Consider the following 18,153-nt stretch of genomic DNA (forward strand, 5'->3'; position numbering starts at 1 on the left):
TTTACATTATGATTCATTAACAGTAACAAAATTACAGTTATGAAGTAGCAATGAAAGTAATTTTATGGTTGAGGGTCACCACAACGCGAGGAAGTGTATTAAAGGGTCGCAGCAGTAGAAAGGTTGAGAACCACTGCTTTAGGGGATGGCAGAAGTCTATTCAGGCAGATTATCTAACAAGTGCTGATCAAGAGATTCCTAATGACTGGTTTTAGATTCCCTTTCTCAGCGAGCTGAAACTGTAAATTAAGTCTCAGTTTGTTGATATGGGGCTTTAGCTTAAGCGACTCTATTTTGGGTCTATTGTCTTTTTTTTTTTTTTTTTTTTTTTTTTTTTTTTTTTTTTTTTAAAGCATAGTGTATAAGCAGAAAGAAAATAGGGGGGACAAAAGCATGAAGGAGGGAACGTTTAAGATGGTTTGGGGTTCCCAAGTTCAACTGGATAGAATAGGAGTTTCATTTAAAGGAGAAAAGAGGCCCAGCTGGCATGACTTAGTGGATGAACTTCACGATTGGTTTGGATTCCTGGTCAGGGCACATGTCCAGGTTGCTGGCTTGATTCCCAGGGGTGTGTGTGCAGGAGGCAGCCAATCAATGATTCTCTCTCATCATTGATTTTTTTTTTTCTCTCTCTCCCTCTCCCTTCCTCTCTGAAATATATAAAAATAAAGGAGCACCTTTATTAAATTCTGTCTGGTAATGAACTTAGTGAAGATTTAACAGGGGAGAAGTCTGAACCATTTCTTTAACAATAGCTTTTCCTTTACATTTGAAAGGAAATTGAAATTTATTACATACCTTCTAAATGCCATAAATTATAAATACCATTTTTCACTCTTCTCTTTTCCCCAAAAGTGGGTTTTCTAAGTTCTTTTCTTTTCTGGTCCCCTTTTTAAACAGAAAAGTTTTATGAGTTTATTGAATAAAAATTGATTAAAATCAGGCAGTATCCAATTTAGCAGGTAGAAAGGAGACACACTGGCCAGGGCTAAGGGCTAAAATGAGATATATATTTTTAAAAGATCACTCTGACCGGGTAGGTCAGTTGGTTGGTGTATCCTCCCATTCACTGAAAGGTTGTGGGCTGGATTCCCAGTTGGGGCAGGTGTAGGGGTACAGGGGCTGGGGAGTGGCTGATAGTGTTTCTCACATCAATGTTTCTCTCTCTGTCGTTCTCTCTCTTTTTTATTTTTTTAATATTTTTTTTATACAAGCAACCTCTTCCACCGAATTCTACAAACCCCTATTCCACAGAATTCTAATATAAACATATTTATATTAGAATTCTGTGGAATAGGGGTTTGTAGAATTTTATATATATATTTAATAAAGTATCCCATGTTTCTTTTGTAGAGCAAACTTTTAAAAAAAAATATATTTTATTGATTTTTTACAGAGAGGAAGAGAGAGAGATAGTTAGAAACATTGATGAGAGAGAAACATCGATCAGCTGCCTCCTGCACACTCCCTACTGGGGATGTGCCCACAACCAAGGTACCTGCCCTTGACCGGAATCGAACCCGAGACCCTTCAGTCCGCAGGCCGACGCTCTATCCACTGAGCCAAACCGGTTTCAGCTGTCGTTCTCTCTTTAAAATAAATAAGTTATATATATATATATATATATATATATATATATATATATATATATATTTTTTTTTTTTTTTTTTTTTTTTTTTTTTTTTTTGATTTTTTACAGAGAGGAAGAGAGAGAGAGAATAGAGTTAGAAACATTGATGGGAGAGAAACATCAATCAGCTGCCTCTTGCACACCCCCTACTTGGATATGCCCGCAACCAAGGTACATGCCCTTGACTGGAATCAAACCTGGGACCTTTCAGTCCACAGGCCCACACTCTATCCACTGAGCCAAACCGGTTTTGGCTCTCTGTTGTTCTCTTGTTCTCTTTCTCTCTCTTAAGTTAATGTACGAATCCTCAGGTAAGAATAAAAAGAATCAATTTGGCAGCAGTGCTGGCAAAATGTCAGGGAATGGGTATTGCAAGACAAGGAGATCAGACCTTGGGCTGTGGCAGTAGAGGTAGGTGGGGAAATTTCGTACAATGGAGATGAAAGCTGACTTAATGACCTACTGGGATGGGGCAGCAGTTTAGGTAAATTGCACGGATGGTATTGTCTCTAAACAAAATAGGAAAGGTGGGAAGAAAGAAATGATTTGGGTAGATTGGTGTAGGGGCTTGTTCAGTTTGGGACATATTGAATTTGGTGTGGCTGTGTAACTTCAGGGAGGAGTTAGCTAGTAAATGTTGGATGTGTAAGGATAACACCACCTAACATTTTATAATGCTTACTATGTGTCATATAGTATTCTAAGTACTTTACATCTCTTAACTTATTTAACTTTCACAGCAACCCTCTGAGATAGGTATTACTATTTTCTCTGCTGTAGAGACTAGGAAACTGGCACAGGAGCCTTAATGTAGTCAAGGTCACACAGCTGGTAAATGGTGCACCTAGGATACAGGTCCGAGGCTTGGAGCACAGGTCCAGGAAAAGTGCTGATATCTGTGAGGCAATGGGGTAGAATTTGGAACAAGACACACCCATGCATGCTTTGTTTCCAAAGAGTTTTTTTTTCTTTTGTTTTGTTTTAGCTTAGTAAGTCTCAGACTTTCGGGGGTTGTAAAAAAATATAATCATACAAGTGAAGAATGAGAAGATAAGAAAGCCAAAGTTAAAATCCCAGGGAACAGCTATATTTAAAAAAAATATAGCTGGGTAGGAAAAGCCCCAGGGGAAAGATGCAGTTAAGAAGTAAGGAAGAACTGAAACCAATTTGGCTCAGTGGATAGAGCGATGGCCTGTGGACTGAGGGGTCCCGGGTTCGATTCCGGTCAAGGGCATGTACCTTGGTTGTGAGCACATCCCCAGTAGGGAGTGTGCAGGAGGCAGCTGATCGATGTTTCTCTCTCATCGATGTTTCTAACTATCTCTCTCCCTTCCTCTCTGTAAAAAATCAATAAAATATATTTTTTTAAAAAAGAAGTAAGGAGGAAAATCAGGAGATGGCAAGGTTTTGGATGGTATTGGAAAAGGGAATTTTGAGGAAAGATTGTTAATTGACCAAGAGATCGAGTTAGATAAGGAGTGAAGGTGTACAGTGGCATTAATAACAGATATATATTTATAAAATACATTTTTTTTTATTTTTTACAGAGAGAAAGGGAGAGAGATAGAGAGCTAGAAAAGTCGATGAGAGAGAAACATCGACCAGCTGCCTCCTGCACACCCCCTACCGGGGATGTGCCCGCAACCAATGTACATGCTCTTGACTGGAATCGAACCTGGGACCTTTCAGTCTGCAGACCGATGCTCTACTACTGAGCCAAACCGGTTTCAGCTAATAACAGATATATTTAAAAAAATATATATTTTTTATTAAATTTTTACAGAGAGGAAGGGAGAGGGATAGTTTGAAACATAGATGAGAGAGAAATATTGATCAGCTGCCTCCTGCTCACCCCACACTGAGGATGTGCCTACAACCAAGGTACATGCTTTTGACCGGAATGGAACCTGGATCCTGTCAGTCCACAGGTTGATGCTCCATCCACTGAGCCAAACCTGCCAGGGCTAACGGATCTTTGGTGGCCTTATAAAGAGTAACTTCTTAGGAATGATGGGAATGTAAATAATTGCAGTGGCTTGAGGTGGGGTTTGAAAGTATGTGGACCAGAGCCTGGAGTGAGAGAGGCTGTAGCAGTTTGAGCAAGACAAAATAGTTGTGTAAACCAGAGACAGTAGTAGAAAAAGAAAGGTTACAGGCACAAGAAAGACAATTTCAGGGAAGAATCAATACTTGTTGACTGGTTATGAGTCAACAAGAGAATCATAGAAGAGTCTAAGATAATTCTACTGTCCACCAAGGTTACTGGTGCCATTATTAGAGATAAGAAGTTAAATATGTTGAGTTTGGCATGACAACAAGACATCTCCCCGATGTTTCCCCGAAAATAAGACAGTGTCTTATATTAATTTTTTCTCCCAAAGTTGCGCTAGGTCTTATTTTCAGGGAATGTCTTATCTTTCCATGCGCTGTCTTATTTTCGGAGGATGTCTTATTTTCGGGGAAACATAGATAGCAAGCAGTTAGTTTATTAGTAGTTGTAAATTATTATTTTTTATTTTTAATATATTTTATTGATTTTTACAGAGAGGAAGGGAGAGAGACAGAGAGCTAGAAACGTCAATGAGAGAGAAACATCGACCAGCTGCCTCTTGCACCCCCCCCTACCGGGGATGTGCCTGCAACCAAGGTACATGCCCCTGACTGGAATCGAACCTGAGACCTTTCAGTCCGCAGACCAATGCTCTATCACTGAGCCAAACCGGTTTCGGCAGTAGTTGTAAATTTAAAATGTAATTGTTGAAACATTTACTGGGCTCTGGCCGGTTTTGCTCAGTGGGTAGAGCGTCGAGCTTTTGACTGAAGGTTCCCAGGTTTGATTCTAGCCAAGGCACATGCCCTGGTTGTGGGCTCCATCCCCAGTGTAGGGCGTGCAGGAGGCAGCCAATCAGTGACTCTCTCTTATCATTGATGTTTCTGTCTCTCCCCCTCCTTTCCTCTTTGAAGTCAATTAAAAAAACAACAACAAAAAACAAACAAACAAACAAAAAAACCCAAACCATTAACTGGATTGGTTTCAAGTTGTGCAACAAGATTTTTTTTCTGTTATTACTTGTATAATATACTTTACATGGCCTACAGACTTACTTGCTGAACTTCTCATTATTAGACCTTGTGGAGCACATTTATTATATTGGTAATGAAACAATGCTATTAATTACTCTTTTTTAATGGATGTCTGAGTGTTCGTGGAAGGACCACGGTATTTCTATTTTTTTTTTCTCTTAACAACCACTTATTGCCTGCCAGGCACTGTTATAGTCACTTTATAAATGTTAACTAGATTATCAAAACAATTCCATGAGCCCTGGCAGGTGGGGCTCAGTTGGTTGGGCATCATCTGGTGCACCTGGGGGTTGCTTCCCAGTTAGAGCACATGCGCAGGTTGCAGGCTCGATCCCCAGTAGGGGGCGTGCCTCTATATTGTTTTCTGTATTGGCTGTACCAATTTACATTCCCACCAACCACCGTGCACAGGGTTCTCTTTTATCCACATCTTTTACACCTGTCTTTTTGGTCAGAGCCATTCTGACTGTGAGATGATATCTTATTGTGGTTTTGATTTGTGTTTTCCCTGATCATTAGTGGTATTGAGCAGCTTTTCATGTACTTATTAGTCATTTGGATATCTTTGGGAAATGTCTATTCAGTTCCTCTGCCCATTTAAAAATTGGATTGTTTGCTTCTGTGCTATTGAATTGTAAAAATTCTTTATATATTTTGGATATTAACCCTTTATCAGATATCCGACTTGGATATATTTTTCCTCATTCGAAGGTTTTAATTTTCTTGTTTCTTTTGCTGTGCATAACCTTTTTAGTTTGATGTAGTCCCATTTATTTAGTTTTGATTTCATTGCTTGTGCTTTTGATGTCATATCCAAAAAAATCATTGCCAAGACCAACCTCAAGGACCTTCTTTCCTCCCTCCCTCCCTCCCTCCCTTCCTCCCTTCCTTCCTTCCTTTTATTTTAAAGTTCTCTAGTTTCAGGTCTTCTGCTTCAATCTGTCGTCCATGAAATACGAGTTTTAAGAAACAAAGTGAGTTACTAAGAAACCAAATATAAACTTTAAATAAGTTAGGAAGTTGAGATGAGGGAGATTTGAGAGTTCTTTCAGAGATGGGACAGAGAAAGTGGTAAAGAGGACATTTTTGGGGGGCTGGAAATTTAGGACCTTTGTGGTTTAGGCTGAAGGCTTTTAGAGCGGCTAAGGCCAGGGCCGTGACACAAGACTGTAGAGAGCTCAGAAAAATATGCCTTAGGCTGTGCCTTTCCTCTCTGATGCTTGAAGGTGTTTACATTTGTGTTCCGATCACCGGTGACTGTCGCCAGTATAATTACCGCTTGCTGGTACCTTGCTTTTTGTTTACTTATTAGCTGTAGTGCATCACCAGAAGCCGAAAAAAGAAACAAAAATCTCCGTTCCTTGTTAACAAATGGAAAGCGGCCCCTTAACATCCTTCATTCTCCCATTTTTACCTCAATTGACAGTTCTCAGCGGCTGTAAGAACTAGCGGAGCTCGGTCCGAGGAGACGCGCTCCCGCTGGGGGGCGGGACCAAAGGGGACCCCGCCTCCCACGCCCAATCCCAGCTCTCCGCCGGCGGACAGGAAGCGGCGGCGGGCCCGGCCGCCCGAGAACCGGCCTCCGCGCGCATGCGCGCGCCCCTGGGACGCCTCGGGGAGGGGGAGGGGCGGGAGGAAGGGGCGCGGCGCTGCGTGCCCATTGGGCGCCGGTGCGTCACGTGGTGAGGAAGGAGGCGGAGGCCCCGGGCTTGGGGGAGGGCGATAGGGAAGAGGAAAGGAGCGAGGGAAGGAAAGCGGGGAAGGGAGGAAGGAAACGAGCGAGCGGGAGGGAGGTCCCTGTTTTGGAGGAGCTGGGAGCCCGTCTGGCCCCTGAAGTGGGAGCGAGAAGGGAGCTGCTTCGCCGCTTCTCCGGTCGGCGGGAGGTCCCGGCTTCCCGCGGAGTCTCCGGACCAAGCCCCTTCAGCGTCTCCCTCCGGATCGATGTGCTGCTGTTAACCCGTGAGGAGGCGGCGGGCGCGGAAGATGGTGTTGCTGAGAGTGTTAATCCTGCTCCTCTCCTGGGCGGCGGGGCTGGGAGGTGAGGCACGAGCCAGAGTGTCGGGGGCGCCGTGACCCCCGCGGACCGCGCGGCGGCGGCAGCGACGGCGGCGGCCCGGCCGAGCGGAGAGCCCGGCGGTGCCGCGCGGCGGCGGGCGCGTCAGTCAGCCCGGCCGGCCGGCGGCGCCACTCAGGCGCGCAGCGCTCCCCGCTCCCTATTGTCCCTCGTACCCCGACCGCGTTCCCTTCCGCGGTGGGCCGAGGAGGCTCCGAGCCTCCGGCGAGGCCTTCCCCGCCCTCCGCAGCCCCGGCGGCCGGGGACGCGGGGGTCGCCTCCCGGAGAAGCAAAGTTGGGAGAGCCGGGGCTCCGGGCGAGAACCGCGGAGCCCAGGCCGGTGGCTCCATCGCTCCAGCCCGCTTTGCCTGGCTCCGGGGCAGCCGCCCGGGTGGCGCGCTCCCCCGCACCCGCTCCCGGTCCCGCACCCTTCCGCCCTCATCCGCTGCCCGGCGGCGGATTCCGAGTCTGCACCGCGGTGCAGGCTCGGGGGAAGTTGCGGGGTCCGTGCGGCCGGGCTGGTGGATTGTTCTCCGCCAGGGGTGGCGGTCCAGACCGACCCGGTGCTGCGGAGGGGCCGCGGGTGGCGGGGTACCGAGGTCTCCTGGTTGTCAGAGCCGAGTGGCCTCCGCTGTGCCCGGGCTCTGCCCCGGGTGTGTGCAGAGGGCTCGCAGGAGGGTGTGTGGACGTTCCGGGAGAACATTCTGTTGCCCAGGGGAAAGGGTTTGGTGGGGAGGAGGAGAGCCGTTCCGGGGTGTTTCTTTTACCTGGTAGGCAGGATTGGGTCTCTCTCTCAGAGCGACGGTCTGTGGGTGGCCCAACTTTTGAAGTTTTCTTAAAACTCCCAGGTAGAACAGACAGGGTAGCTGTCAAGACAGAGGCAACTCCCGACCCCCCCAAGTCGGAGCTATGTTTACTAAAAAAGCACATAACACTCTTGATTATATGGGTTTTGAAGATGTTTGTTTCTCTGGTATCCTAGGACCAGCTGCATCATTTTGTTGTGTAAATGCTTTATCTAAAATAGGCTGAAAAAGTATGCTTAGAAACTCGAATGTATTTTTTAAAGCACTGAATTGAAAAGAATTTCCGGAATGCTTTGGATGAGCATAACCTAATTTGATAATTAAAAAAATATCCGACTATTTCATGGAGTATGTATAGTCACCTCGTCACCTTGACTTATGATTGGAGAGCCAAGCGTATTTTTTTGTCCTGTAGTCTACTTAGTCCGAGGTCGTTAACTTGATAGATAAACTTTTGCTGTAGTTTGTGGTGTTCATTTATTAGATAATACATTTTAGGTTAAGAGCTTCTAGTAGATGTTTAGTGTATCTTGTGCTAGAGTCTCTATAAGAGCCTTTTCATTTAACATTTGTATATACCTTCTAAATGGGGCTCCCAGTAAATCACTTTTCTGTTAGTTTTCACTTTTTTTGTGATTATAAGGCGCTAGATACTGATTTATATGAGGTAGTAAAAAGTAAGACAGACACCGGAGATACTTTAGGCTGCTTGATGTAATATATAAACTGTCCTTTATTTTTAAAGATTTAAACAGTGAGAATAAAAACTGGGATAGTCTGAGGGTTAAAAAAAGAGAAACAGCATAGTCTTTGTGGGTTAAGATTCTTGTTACACATTTACTTTTTTTTAATAGTAATTTTATGTTTAATTTTTTTTTATTTACGAGAGAGAGAGAGAGAGAGAGAGAGAGAGAGAGAGAGAGAGCGAGCGCGAGCACGTGCGAGAGGAACATTGATTTGTTGTTCCAGTTATTTATGAATTCATTGGTTGATTATTATGTGTCCTGTCCCGGGATAGAACTCGAAACCTCTAACCAACTGAGCTATCTGGCCAGGGCAGATACACATTTTCTAAATTCAGAACTCTGAAATCATTTATAAACTGTCATTTTGCATTACATAGTGGTTAAAAGGTTTGTTACACTTTTTAACATTTGTTTTAAGCAGAACTTTAAAAAACAATACAAGTATTTTAAAATCAGCATCAAGATTGTAGCTTTTGGGTACATGGGTACATAAAATTTGTAATTTTATGGTAATACAGTTCTTTCATCTGTTCTGAGATATTTATGATCAAGTTTGTAAGAAGTTTAAATGATGAGGTATGTAGAATAGAATATATTAAAATGAAATTCCATATTTTAATGTGTGAGAGGATTATGATTGTTTAGATTAGGAGAATTAGTGTGGAAATATGGGTTTAATTTTAAAGTGTAAATGATTTTTAGGTACTTAATAAAACCTTTTAATTGCTTCCCCCTTTCTGACTTATCGATCACTTTTAATTATTTTTCCTCCTAATATGATGGAAACTGGAAGAGATAAAATGTTTGAAATTATAAAATTTAAACTTTTCTAATGCTGTCTGTTTCTAGCACATATCTCAGCCTATGCTATATTTGTAGAAAAGTAGTGTAAAATTTCTAGAGTTCAGTGGCTATGTAGACATATAGTCAAATGTATACATAAAATGCTTTTAAAAATTATTTGTAACTACGTTAGAAATTTATTGGAACCATTTTTATTAAATATATCCCAAATAATTTTTATGTATATATGAATATTACTTTTTAACATAGATATATTGGAAGTTGGTGTCTTTTCTTTCTTAAAAAATTAAGCAGTTTGAGAGGTCCAAAGGTATTTTAGCTGTAGCAGCACATGTTTTGGTTTGATAAAATTATACATAAAATGAACTGTACAGTATGACATTTTTAAAATTTAAAAATCTGTTCTATATGCTTTACTTTGTACCATGGGTTCTATAGAAATAAGTCTTCTGCAAGTTTGGCCCAAAGTATTAAAAGTATAAACTATTTCTTCCACTTCTACCAGCAAGTAAAGGTCTATGAAATTAATAAGAGACAGACATTTAGTCTTTTTTTTTTTTTAAGGAGCTCTGATTCTTTTATCTTTTTAACTGGAAATTGACAACCTAATTAGCTGTAGCACTTTAAGACGGCCCATTTCAAGCCATCCCCTAAGTGAGCGATTTTCAACCAGTATGCCACAGAATTTTAGTAATTAGTTTATGTTTGCCATGGGATGAAAAGGCTGGAAATCGCTGCCCTAAGTTAACAGTATCTTCTCTGTATTTCCACAGGATCTCTCTGAGTAGCAGGGGTTGAGAGAGCAATGGGCATGGCAGGCACCTCTGTTTTCTGATATCCTTTTTATAACTTTTAAGGACTTTAAGGGTGTTATTATCTGATACATTTAAAATTTTCCTAAGGACTTGCAGGGTTAAGTAGGAAGAGTAAGGGTTATTTATGTAATGTGTACTGTGTATCTGGAATTGTTATAGGAGTTTTTCATCATTTATGAGAGAGAGAGAGATGATACATACAGTTGAAGAAACAGGCTTGAAGAAATGATTTTTTAGCATTATTCATTCAAACACAAGCCTGTTTGACCTCAAAGCTTGAATTTTTTTACTCATCCTCTCATACTTTTATGAAAGCAGTTTTTACACATTAGTTTAGAAGTGCCCTTTGGACTGAATCATCCTATAGATGTTTTCTCTTTGATTTGCAGTATTTGTAAGTTTCAGTTAGTGATTGAAATAGAAAAATTGGGAAATTTCTCAATAAAATCCATGGATTTCTTAATTTTTGGGAAGACTTGAACATCCAGGCATTACTTAGCTACATTCCATTGTCTGCAGAGTAGTAGAACAGTAGCTGCCCTTTTTATTATAGACTGGGAATATGCTTACCAGTCAATGCAGTTCCCAGAAATCTTTGGGTAATAGAAATGGCCTATTTCACTCATTTTTGTTACCTGCCTGGATCCTGTAGAAATGATATTCACATCTTTGCCTTGACTTCATCTTTCATAAACTTTAAAAAATGCTTATTTTTTTTCTGCAACCTCTTATCCAGCTTTTAATATAAAGGGTGTCCCCCCCAAAAAATGTATACACAATTTGAATGATTGTAAAGTCAGTGTTTATTGACATAGTTCATTTTTAAAACTTGAAAGAATCTAAAGAAATAATTTGTGTGTGTGTGTGTGTGTGTGTGTGTGTGATTTCCTGTTTTCAAACTGATGACCATTCTGGTCCAGGCATTGCTGATACCATGAAGCAATGGAATGGCAAACATCAAGAATAATTTTGTTCAGTATTTGTGTGTCTTCAATTTGTCAACTGTTGCTGATTTTGTACTGTAAACTTCCTTTTTTTCTGTATCCCCATAAAAAAGTCTGGTGGATAGATTTTCTTTGTTCAAAGCTTAGTCTGGCTTCACCCATTATTTCAAATTAGTTAAATCTGAAAAGAAGTGAAAATTAAGTGAGTTATCAGCTGTTAAAAATGTTTACTACTATACATTTTTTGGGGACATCCTGTTTGTCTCTCCCCCAAACCCCCTAAAAAATGTATACTCAGAGTAATTTATAAAGGCATTGTTTGTACTTAGACTGCATTTTCAAACAGTAGCATTTTAGGATGAATTACCTTGGTTTAAAGCTTAGTCTGGTCCAACCGGTGAGGTTCAGTGGTTGAGCGTTGACCTCTTGCATGGTCAGGGCACAGGTTGCTGGTACAATCCCCAGTAAGGGGCATGCAGAAAGCAGCCCTTTGATGTTCCTTCTCTCCCTCTCCCTTTCTCTCTAAAATCAATTAAAATATATATTTTTTTTTTAAAAGAAGAAAGCTTAATGTGGCTGTCAGCTGTTAGTGTGTATACATGTTTTTGGGACACCCTGTTATATTTTCTTGTATTTATTTTTCATAAATTAAAATTTGTTAGTAAAAACTGTGACATATAATTTTATCTAGCATTAGGTTATCAGATATTTAAAATTCCTGTTTTCATAATACCAACAATTTGAAGTTCTTAAAGAATGGTTAGTTTTTCTAAATATTTTGATCTCAGTGAGCAAATACTACTAAGTAATAATTCATTTATTTTTCTCCTGAGATAAGACTTAGAAAATTGATTGAGGGTCATATCAATAAAAACTAACTTAGGCCCTGTGGGCTTGGGTCAGTGGTTGAGCTGTGGACCTATAAACTAGGAGGTCATAGTTCAGTTCCCTGTCAGGGTACATGCCCAGGTTGTGGACTCAATCCCCAGGGTGGGGCATGCAGGAGACAACTGATCATTGAATCTATCATTATTGATGTTTCTCTCCTTTCCTTTCTTAAATCAATTAAAAAAAACAAAAAACAAAAACCACCCCAAAACCAACCAAAAACCAGAAAACAAAACAAAGACTTTTTTTTCCCTTGAAGAACGAGTTATAAATATAAACTATGCTTTTGAAATAAAGAACATTGAAATAAAGCAATAAATTCAACAAGTTACATTATTCTTAAAATGTTGGGAGATGACAGGTTCAGATATGAGAAGATTCCCATAATCTGGGGCCAGGCTTAAAATTGTGGCTGTTTTTTTTTAGTTTTTTTTTTTAATTCATATGGAAATTTCCCTAAGATGTACACATTTACTGTGTTATTAGTATGGGCTGAATTTAATATTTTTTTTAAAAAAAAATATATTTTATTGCTTTTTCACAGAGAGGAAGGGAGAGAGATAGAGAGCTAGAAACTTCAATTGAGAGAGAAACATCGACCAGCTGCCTCTTGCACACCCTCTACCAGGGATGTGCCCGTAACCAACGTACATGCCCTTGACCGGAATCGAACCTGGGACCTTTCAGTCTGCAGACCGACGCTCTACCGCTGAGCCAAACCTGTTTCGGCTGAACTTAATATTTTCTTAAATGAGTGAGGTTTAGTTTAAGCCAGCTGCTATTGTTCCGGGTTCTGTTGTAGTTTCTATTTTTTATTTTTTTCAGAAATAATTGAAATGGGCATTCTTGGTGATTGTGCTTTTCATTCCTGTAGTGTTAATAGTATTTCCAAGTTTTGGGTTAGATTTCCTGGCTTTCTTGCAAACCTTGAGTTTTGCAAGAAACTCTTAATTTATTGTTTCTAATATATTTTCTATGGGAAACTATAAATAATCATGCTTGATACATTTGTATATAAAGTGGAATCCATGAGCTTTAGATAAGTTTTTTTTTAGTTTTTTTTTTAATGTAGATGTTTTGGCTTTATAGAGTTTAGTATTGAGATTGCCCTATTCTTACATTCTGAACACCTAGGATCATGATGTATTGTTTTGCTACTTAAAGTGAGGCAAAGTAGAATGGAGAGAAGAAATTGATAAATAACCAGGAAGACAAAGCAAATAAAGTGCACACAATCATTTGGTTGCCTGTAGATCATTTCCTAGATTTGAATCTTAAGTACTCTGATCTGAATCTAATATATTAGATTATTGATATTAAACATACCCTAAAATGTGCAGCTGTAATATTCTCTATAGGAATGTAAGTTGTAAGTTAAGAAGTAGTCTCTGTATTTAAAGGAAAGATTAGGTGAAAGGTAGATGACAAAGATTGTTGATACTGTGTTTTATTGTTAGTTTGCAGTAAGTAGCTGTTGTGTGTTATGGTTAGTGACTTTGTGATTTGTATAAAGTTAAATTTCTAGTCTGTCTTTGAATTGAATCACATTCTAATAGAAAAATTTTGCCAAAGTTGGAGGTATAGTTTTGGGATAGTTTAGCGTAAAATATAGTTTACTAGAGGTCCGGTGCAAGAAATTTGTGCATGGATTTGCATATTAACCATATATATGTATGTGTGTAAATGAAATACCAAAAATGGAGTTTGTGTGTGTGGAAAGGTTTGGGTGCAGGAAAGGGAAATTGGACATAGTTGCTAACATGAAGTTTCAGTGAGGGGTCTATGTAGCCACTAATTGGGAAGACAAATTATAGATATGAAAGGCTGTGGACAGCTGAAACCTGTTTGGCTCAGTGGATAGAGCGTCGGCCTGCAGACTGAAGGGTCCCAGGTTCAATTCTGGTCAAGGGCATATATTGTACTTTGGTTGTGGGTACATCCACAGTGAGGGGTGTGCAGGGGGGGTTTCTCCCTCATTGATGTTTCTAGCTTTCTATCATCCCTCTCCCTTTCTCTCTGTAACAATCAAATATATATATAAAAGAAAGGCTGTGGACAGAAAACACAGAAATTTCCAGTTCGAGCCCCAAGTCACAAGGGCAGACACTAAAATTGTAGGAATTGATTTGCATTTGATCTGTTTTCACATAGGCATGCTTGGGTAAAGAGTCCCAGGTTTTTCTGTTGTTTTTGTTTGTGTGTATATTTATCTTATTTTATTTTTATTTTATTTATTTTTTAAAAATATATTTTATTGATTTTTTACAGAGAGAAAGGGAGAGTTAGAAACATCGATGAGAGAGAGTCATCGATCAGCTGCCTCCTGCACACCCCCACTAGGAATATGCCCACAACCAAGGTACATGCCCTTGACCGGAATCGAACCCGGGACCCTTCAGTCCCCAAGCCAACGCTCTATCCATTGAGCCAAACCGGTTTCGGCTGTGTGTATATTTTTTTAAAGGAGGTGTTGATTTATTTAATGTTAGTGATTCTTTAAAGCAACTTTTAAAAAAAGTCATTACTCTGAATAAAAATACAGTAGTGGTAATTCTGATTGTTTAGCTGTGAATTTATACTGGGAAAAGGAAGCAATGCTAAGGATAAATGGAAAAACTAATACTAGTCTTACTAGTTAGATTTCTGTGAGGGCAGTAACCTTGCTATCAGGAGTTTGAAGGCTTTTCCTTAGTACTGGTGGGGATAGTTCTGTCCTAGCTAGGTTGCAGGAAATAGCAGTGCTGTGAACAGTTCTCAGAAATTTAGACTCCTTTTGATATTGGGTGAATTTATTCTGAAACTATATTACAATTCCAACTAAACAATGTGAGAATGTACAGTGAGAACATGCTCTTTAGTCATCAGAGTTTATTGTACGTATGTCTGCAGCTAGTAGGAGTCATGAAGCCACATAGTTCTAGTTCTATTTATGTATTGTAATTGCAGTTGAAATGAGGATTTATTAAGCTGGAGGGACATCAGCCAGTTGGGGAAAGCTTTTTAGAGATATAAGGGAATGGCTTATAGAATATTAAGATGCTTGTAAGTTTACTTGCCTGGAATAGAGAGTCCATGGCAGGAAAAAAAGGGAAATTCTAACTGGGCCAAGATAACCAGGATTCTAATTATTCATATTTTAGATCATAGTAACTGTGACATAGAGTATTATGGAATGTTGGTTGGAGTTCATGTTGAAGAGTTGGGATATGATACAATAAGGAATAAATAAGCTGTTTGATGAACTGGGTGATTGAGTCTTGCATTAAGTAGTGATTGTAGAAATAAATTAGGATAGAACAAATTACATGGAAGAAAAATTGGTAAAACTTGGCAAATTTTTTTTTTTTTTTAATAAATCTTTATTGTTCATATTGTTACAAAGGTTCCTCATTTCTTCCCCCCTCCACCAGGTTCCCACCCCATCCTCCGCCCCTTTCCCATCTCCCATTGTCCTCATTCATAGGTGCAGTTTATGTTTAGTCTCTTCGTCCCTCCCTTTCCCGGATAGTAAATCCCTTTTCAAATAGTAAATCAGTTACTTAGCATTTTCTCATATCAATAACACCACCACATGCCCAATGATACACTTCACACAAAAGACATTTCCAAATAGGTCAACCAGCCTCATCCAGGCCCCACCCAAGGCACTCACAGATCAACACCCCAGCCCTATACTAACTCAACACATCCAGATCTAAGCCTTCATCACTTGATTCAGCAGACCCTCAAGTTCCCACAAAAGTTTCCAGCCATGTCTGAGAGGCAGCCGTGGGGGAGGGGCAGGCGAGGAGCGAGCTGTTCTGGGCCTGGCTGCTCTGGGCCTGGCCTCTGTTGCTCTGGTTCATTCCACAACCAGCTGCTCCGGGTCTGGTCACTGTCGCTCCCGACCTAGTTGCTCTGGACCTGGCTGCTGCTGCTCTGGGCCTGGCCGCACCGGACCCGGCTGCTCTGGGCCTGGCTGTTCCGGGCCCGGCTGCTCCCAGCCTGGCAGCCGCTGCTCCGGGCCTGGCCGCACCCGACCTGGCTGCTCCAGGCCTGGAAAATTTGGCAAATGTTTAATGTGAAGATAAAATTTATTGAGGGCTCACTTGGTTGTTGAATTTAGATCTTTTATGCTATTGTATTGGAAGACGTGGCTTAATAAAACTTTGAGGACTTCAGTATCTGAAGTTGAAAATAGCTAAGGTTTTGGATTTAGATAGAAGGTTATAGGTTGGGATATGTGTTATGAATCTGGGATTTTTTCCTGCTTACATGTTTTTACTTTTGTTGTGGATTGATTAAAACTTTGTACAGCCCTTCAGTAATCCTTGACTAGTCATTTGGAAAGTACTGCTCCCAGATAGTTCGGAGATAGAAGCTTGGTGAATTTGGAGTGGAGGGGAGAAGTTAGATTTGTTATATTAACAAGTATATTATTTACAAATATATATTTACTCTCCTTAAGTTGGAATTATACTCTTTAGTTCAAGAATATGCTTGATACTCTTTTTAAAAAAAATTATTTTTATTGATTTTTTACAGAGAGGAAGAGAGAGAGAGATAGTTAGAAACATCGATGAGAGAGAATTATCGATCAGCTGCCTCTTGCACACCCCCTTACTGGGGATGTGCCCGCAACCAAGGTACATGCCCTTGACTGGAATCAAACCTGGGACATTTCAGTTCGTAGGCTGATGCTCTATCCACTGAACCAAACCGGTTTCGGCTTGATACTCTTGATGATATATGAATTGTGAACTTTCTATTTCATAGACAAAAATAATGTGATCTTAAGCTAAATGTACATATACGGTATATTTCGGACCATAAGACGCACTTTTTCCCCCCCAGAAGTGGGGGGAAAAAGTCCCTGCGTCTTATGGTCCAAATATAACCTACACATATACTTCAAAAAAAAAGTTTTTTTACTTGCCTGGCTCTGTGTGGTCTCTGTGTGCTTGCCCGGCTCTAAAATGGTTCTAAATGCTGCTGTTTACTTTACAGGGTTGATTACATGTGTTTATGACTGTGATGTTGGGCTTTAATGCACATAAAATATTTTAGGACACTATTTGTTTCAGAATCTTTTTTTCTTCATTTCCCTTCTCTAAAAACTGGTGCGTCTTATGGTCCGGTGCGTCTTATGGTCCGAAAAATACGGTAACAATTTATGGAGCAGAATTTCTTTCCATTGATCTTTTTTTCTATTGGTGATGGCAAAGGGTATACACACATTTTGAGCTATAAACTTTGAATTTTGTTTTTAAAAGAACACAGATAGAATCCTACACTTATGTGTTGAGTGAGATATTAATTTGCTCTCTCATTTCCTAAGAGTTAAATGGGATGCTGAAGAGACTGTAAATTGCTATACAAATATTATCATAATTATGGTGTTTCCAGGCCTACTTTTGTTTGCAGTCTATTAGTTGCAAAATATAGAAGGATAAAATGTATTTTACAAAGTTGAAGTACCAGAATATCATTAGCAAACATCATAAAATAGGATTTAAGAAAATCCATAATTCAGTTTTATCACGTTTTAATATGAACCATTCAATCTTTTAAAATGCCTATTTTGAACTTACATCATAGTGTGTATACAGTTTTGTGTCCTGTAAAAAATGTATTTGCCCTACCTGGTTTGGCTCAGTGGATAGAGCATCAGCCCTCGGACTGAAGGGTCCCGGGTTCGATTCCAGTCAAGGGCACATGCCCGGTTTGTGGGCCCAATCCCCAGGAGGGGGCGTGCAGGAGGCAGCCTATCATCATTGAAGTTTCTATTCCTTTCTCTCCCTCTCTCTTCCTTTCTTCAATCAATAAAACATATATATATATATTTAAAAAAGAAATTTACGTAGTTAAAATGTATATACAAAGCAGATACTAAAATATCCATAAGTAGTCTAGAGAAAGTTTTGGTTGTCACAACTGGAGGGACACTACTAATAAAAGAGTAATATGCTGATTAGACCTGATAGACCAGACGTCTTCTGGATGTTCTTCTGGATGTCCTTCTGGACAAAGCCATTGTAGCGAAGACTGAGGCAGAGGAGGTTAGGGGTGATCAGGCAGGCAGGCAGAGGCAGTTAGGGGAGATTAGGCAGGCAGGCAGGCAGGTGAGTGGTTAGGAGCCAGGGGTCCCAGATTGCGAGAGGGATGTCAAAGGGGTCCGTCCCAGATTGGAGAGGGTGTACCCCCTGTGCACGAATTTTGTGCTCCAAACCTCTAGTCTATAATAACCTATAATAATAAAAGCATAATATGCTAATTAGACTGTACAGCCAAACAACCTTCCGGACATCCTTCTGGATGAGCTTTATCTAGACGAAGCTGGCGCTGAGAGGGCTCCTTGTATGAATTTCATGCATTGGACCTCTAGTTATCAATAACACTAAACA

The 18,153-nt window shown here is 40.3% G+C and overlaps 1 protein-coding gene across 3 annotated transcripts in view; it reads left to right on the forward strand.

Moving 5' to 3' along the window:
* Window positions 1-6,263: 6,263 nt before the first annotated feature.
* The window catches only part of ADAM10 (ADAM metallopeptidase domain 10), a 141,035-nt gene continuing 129,145 nt past the window's right edge, over window positions 6,264-18,153 (forward strand). For 2 of the 3 annotated variants that reach the window (XM_036440631.2, XM_045582160.1), the window contains exon 1: window positions 6,446-6,752. In XM_036440631.2, coding sequence (XP_036296524.1) covers window positions 6,698-6,752 — 55 coding nt within the window. In that variant the 5' untranslated portion in view covers window positions 6,446-6,697. Of the gene's footprint in view, window positions 6,753-18,153 lie in introns of all 3 variants that reach the window. The other variant, XM_036440621.1, reaches the window with a different exon arrangement.

The sequence above is a fragment of the Pipistrellus kuhlii genome, unplaced genomic scaffold (genome assembly GCF_014108245.1).
Source record: "Pipistrellus kuhlii isolate mPipKuh1 unplaced genomic scaffold, mPipKuh1.p scaffold_m20_p_1, whole genome shotgun sequence".
NCBI classification, from domain to species: Eukaryota; Metazoa; Chordata; class Mammalia; order Chiroptera; family Vespertilionidae; genus Pipistrellus; species Pipistrellus kuhlii.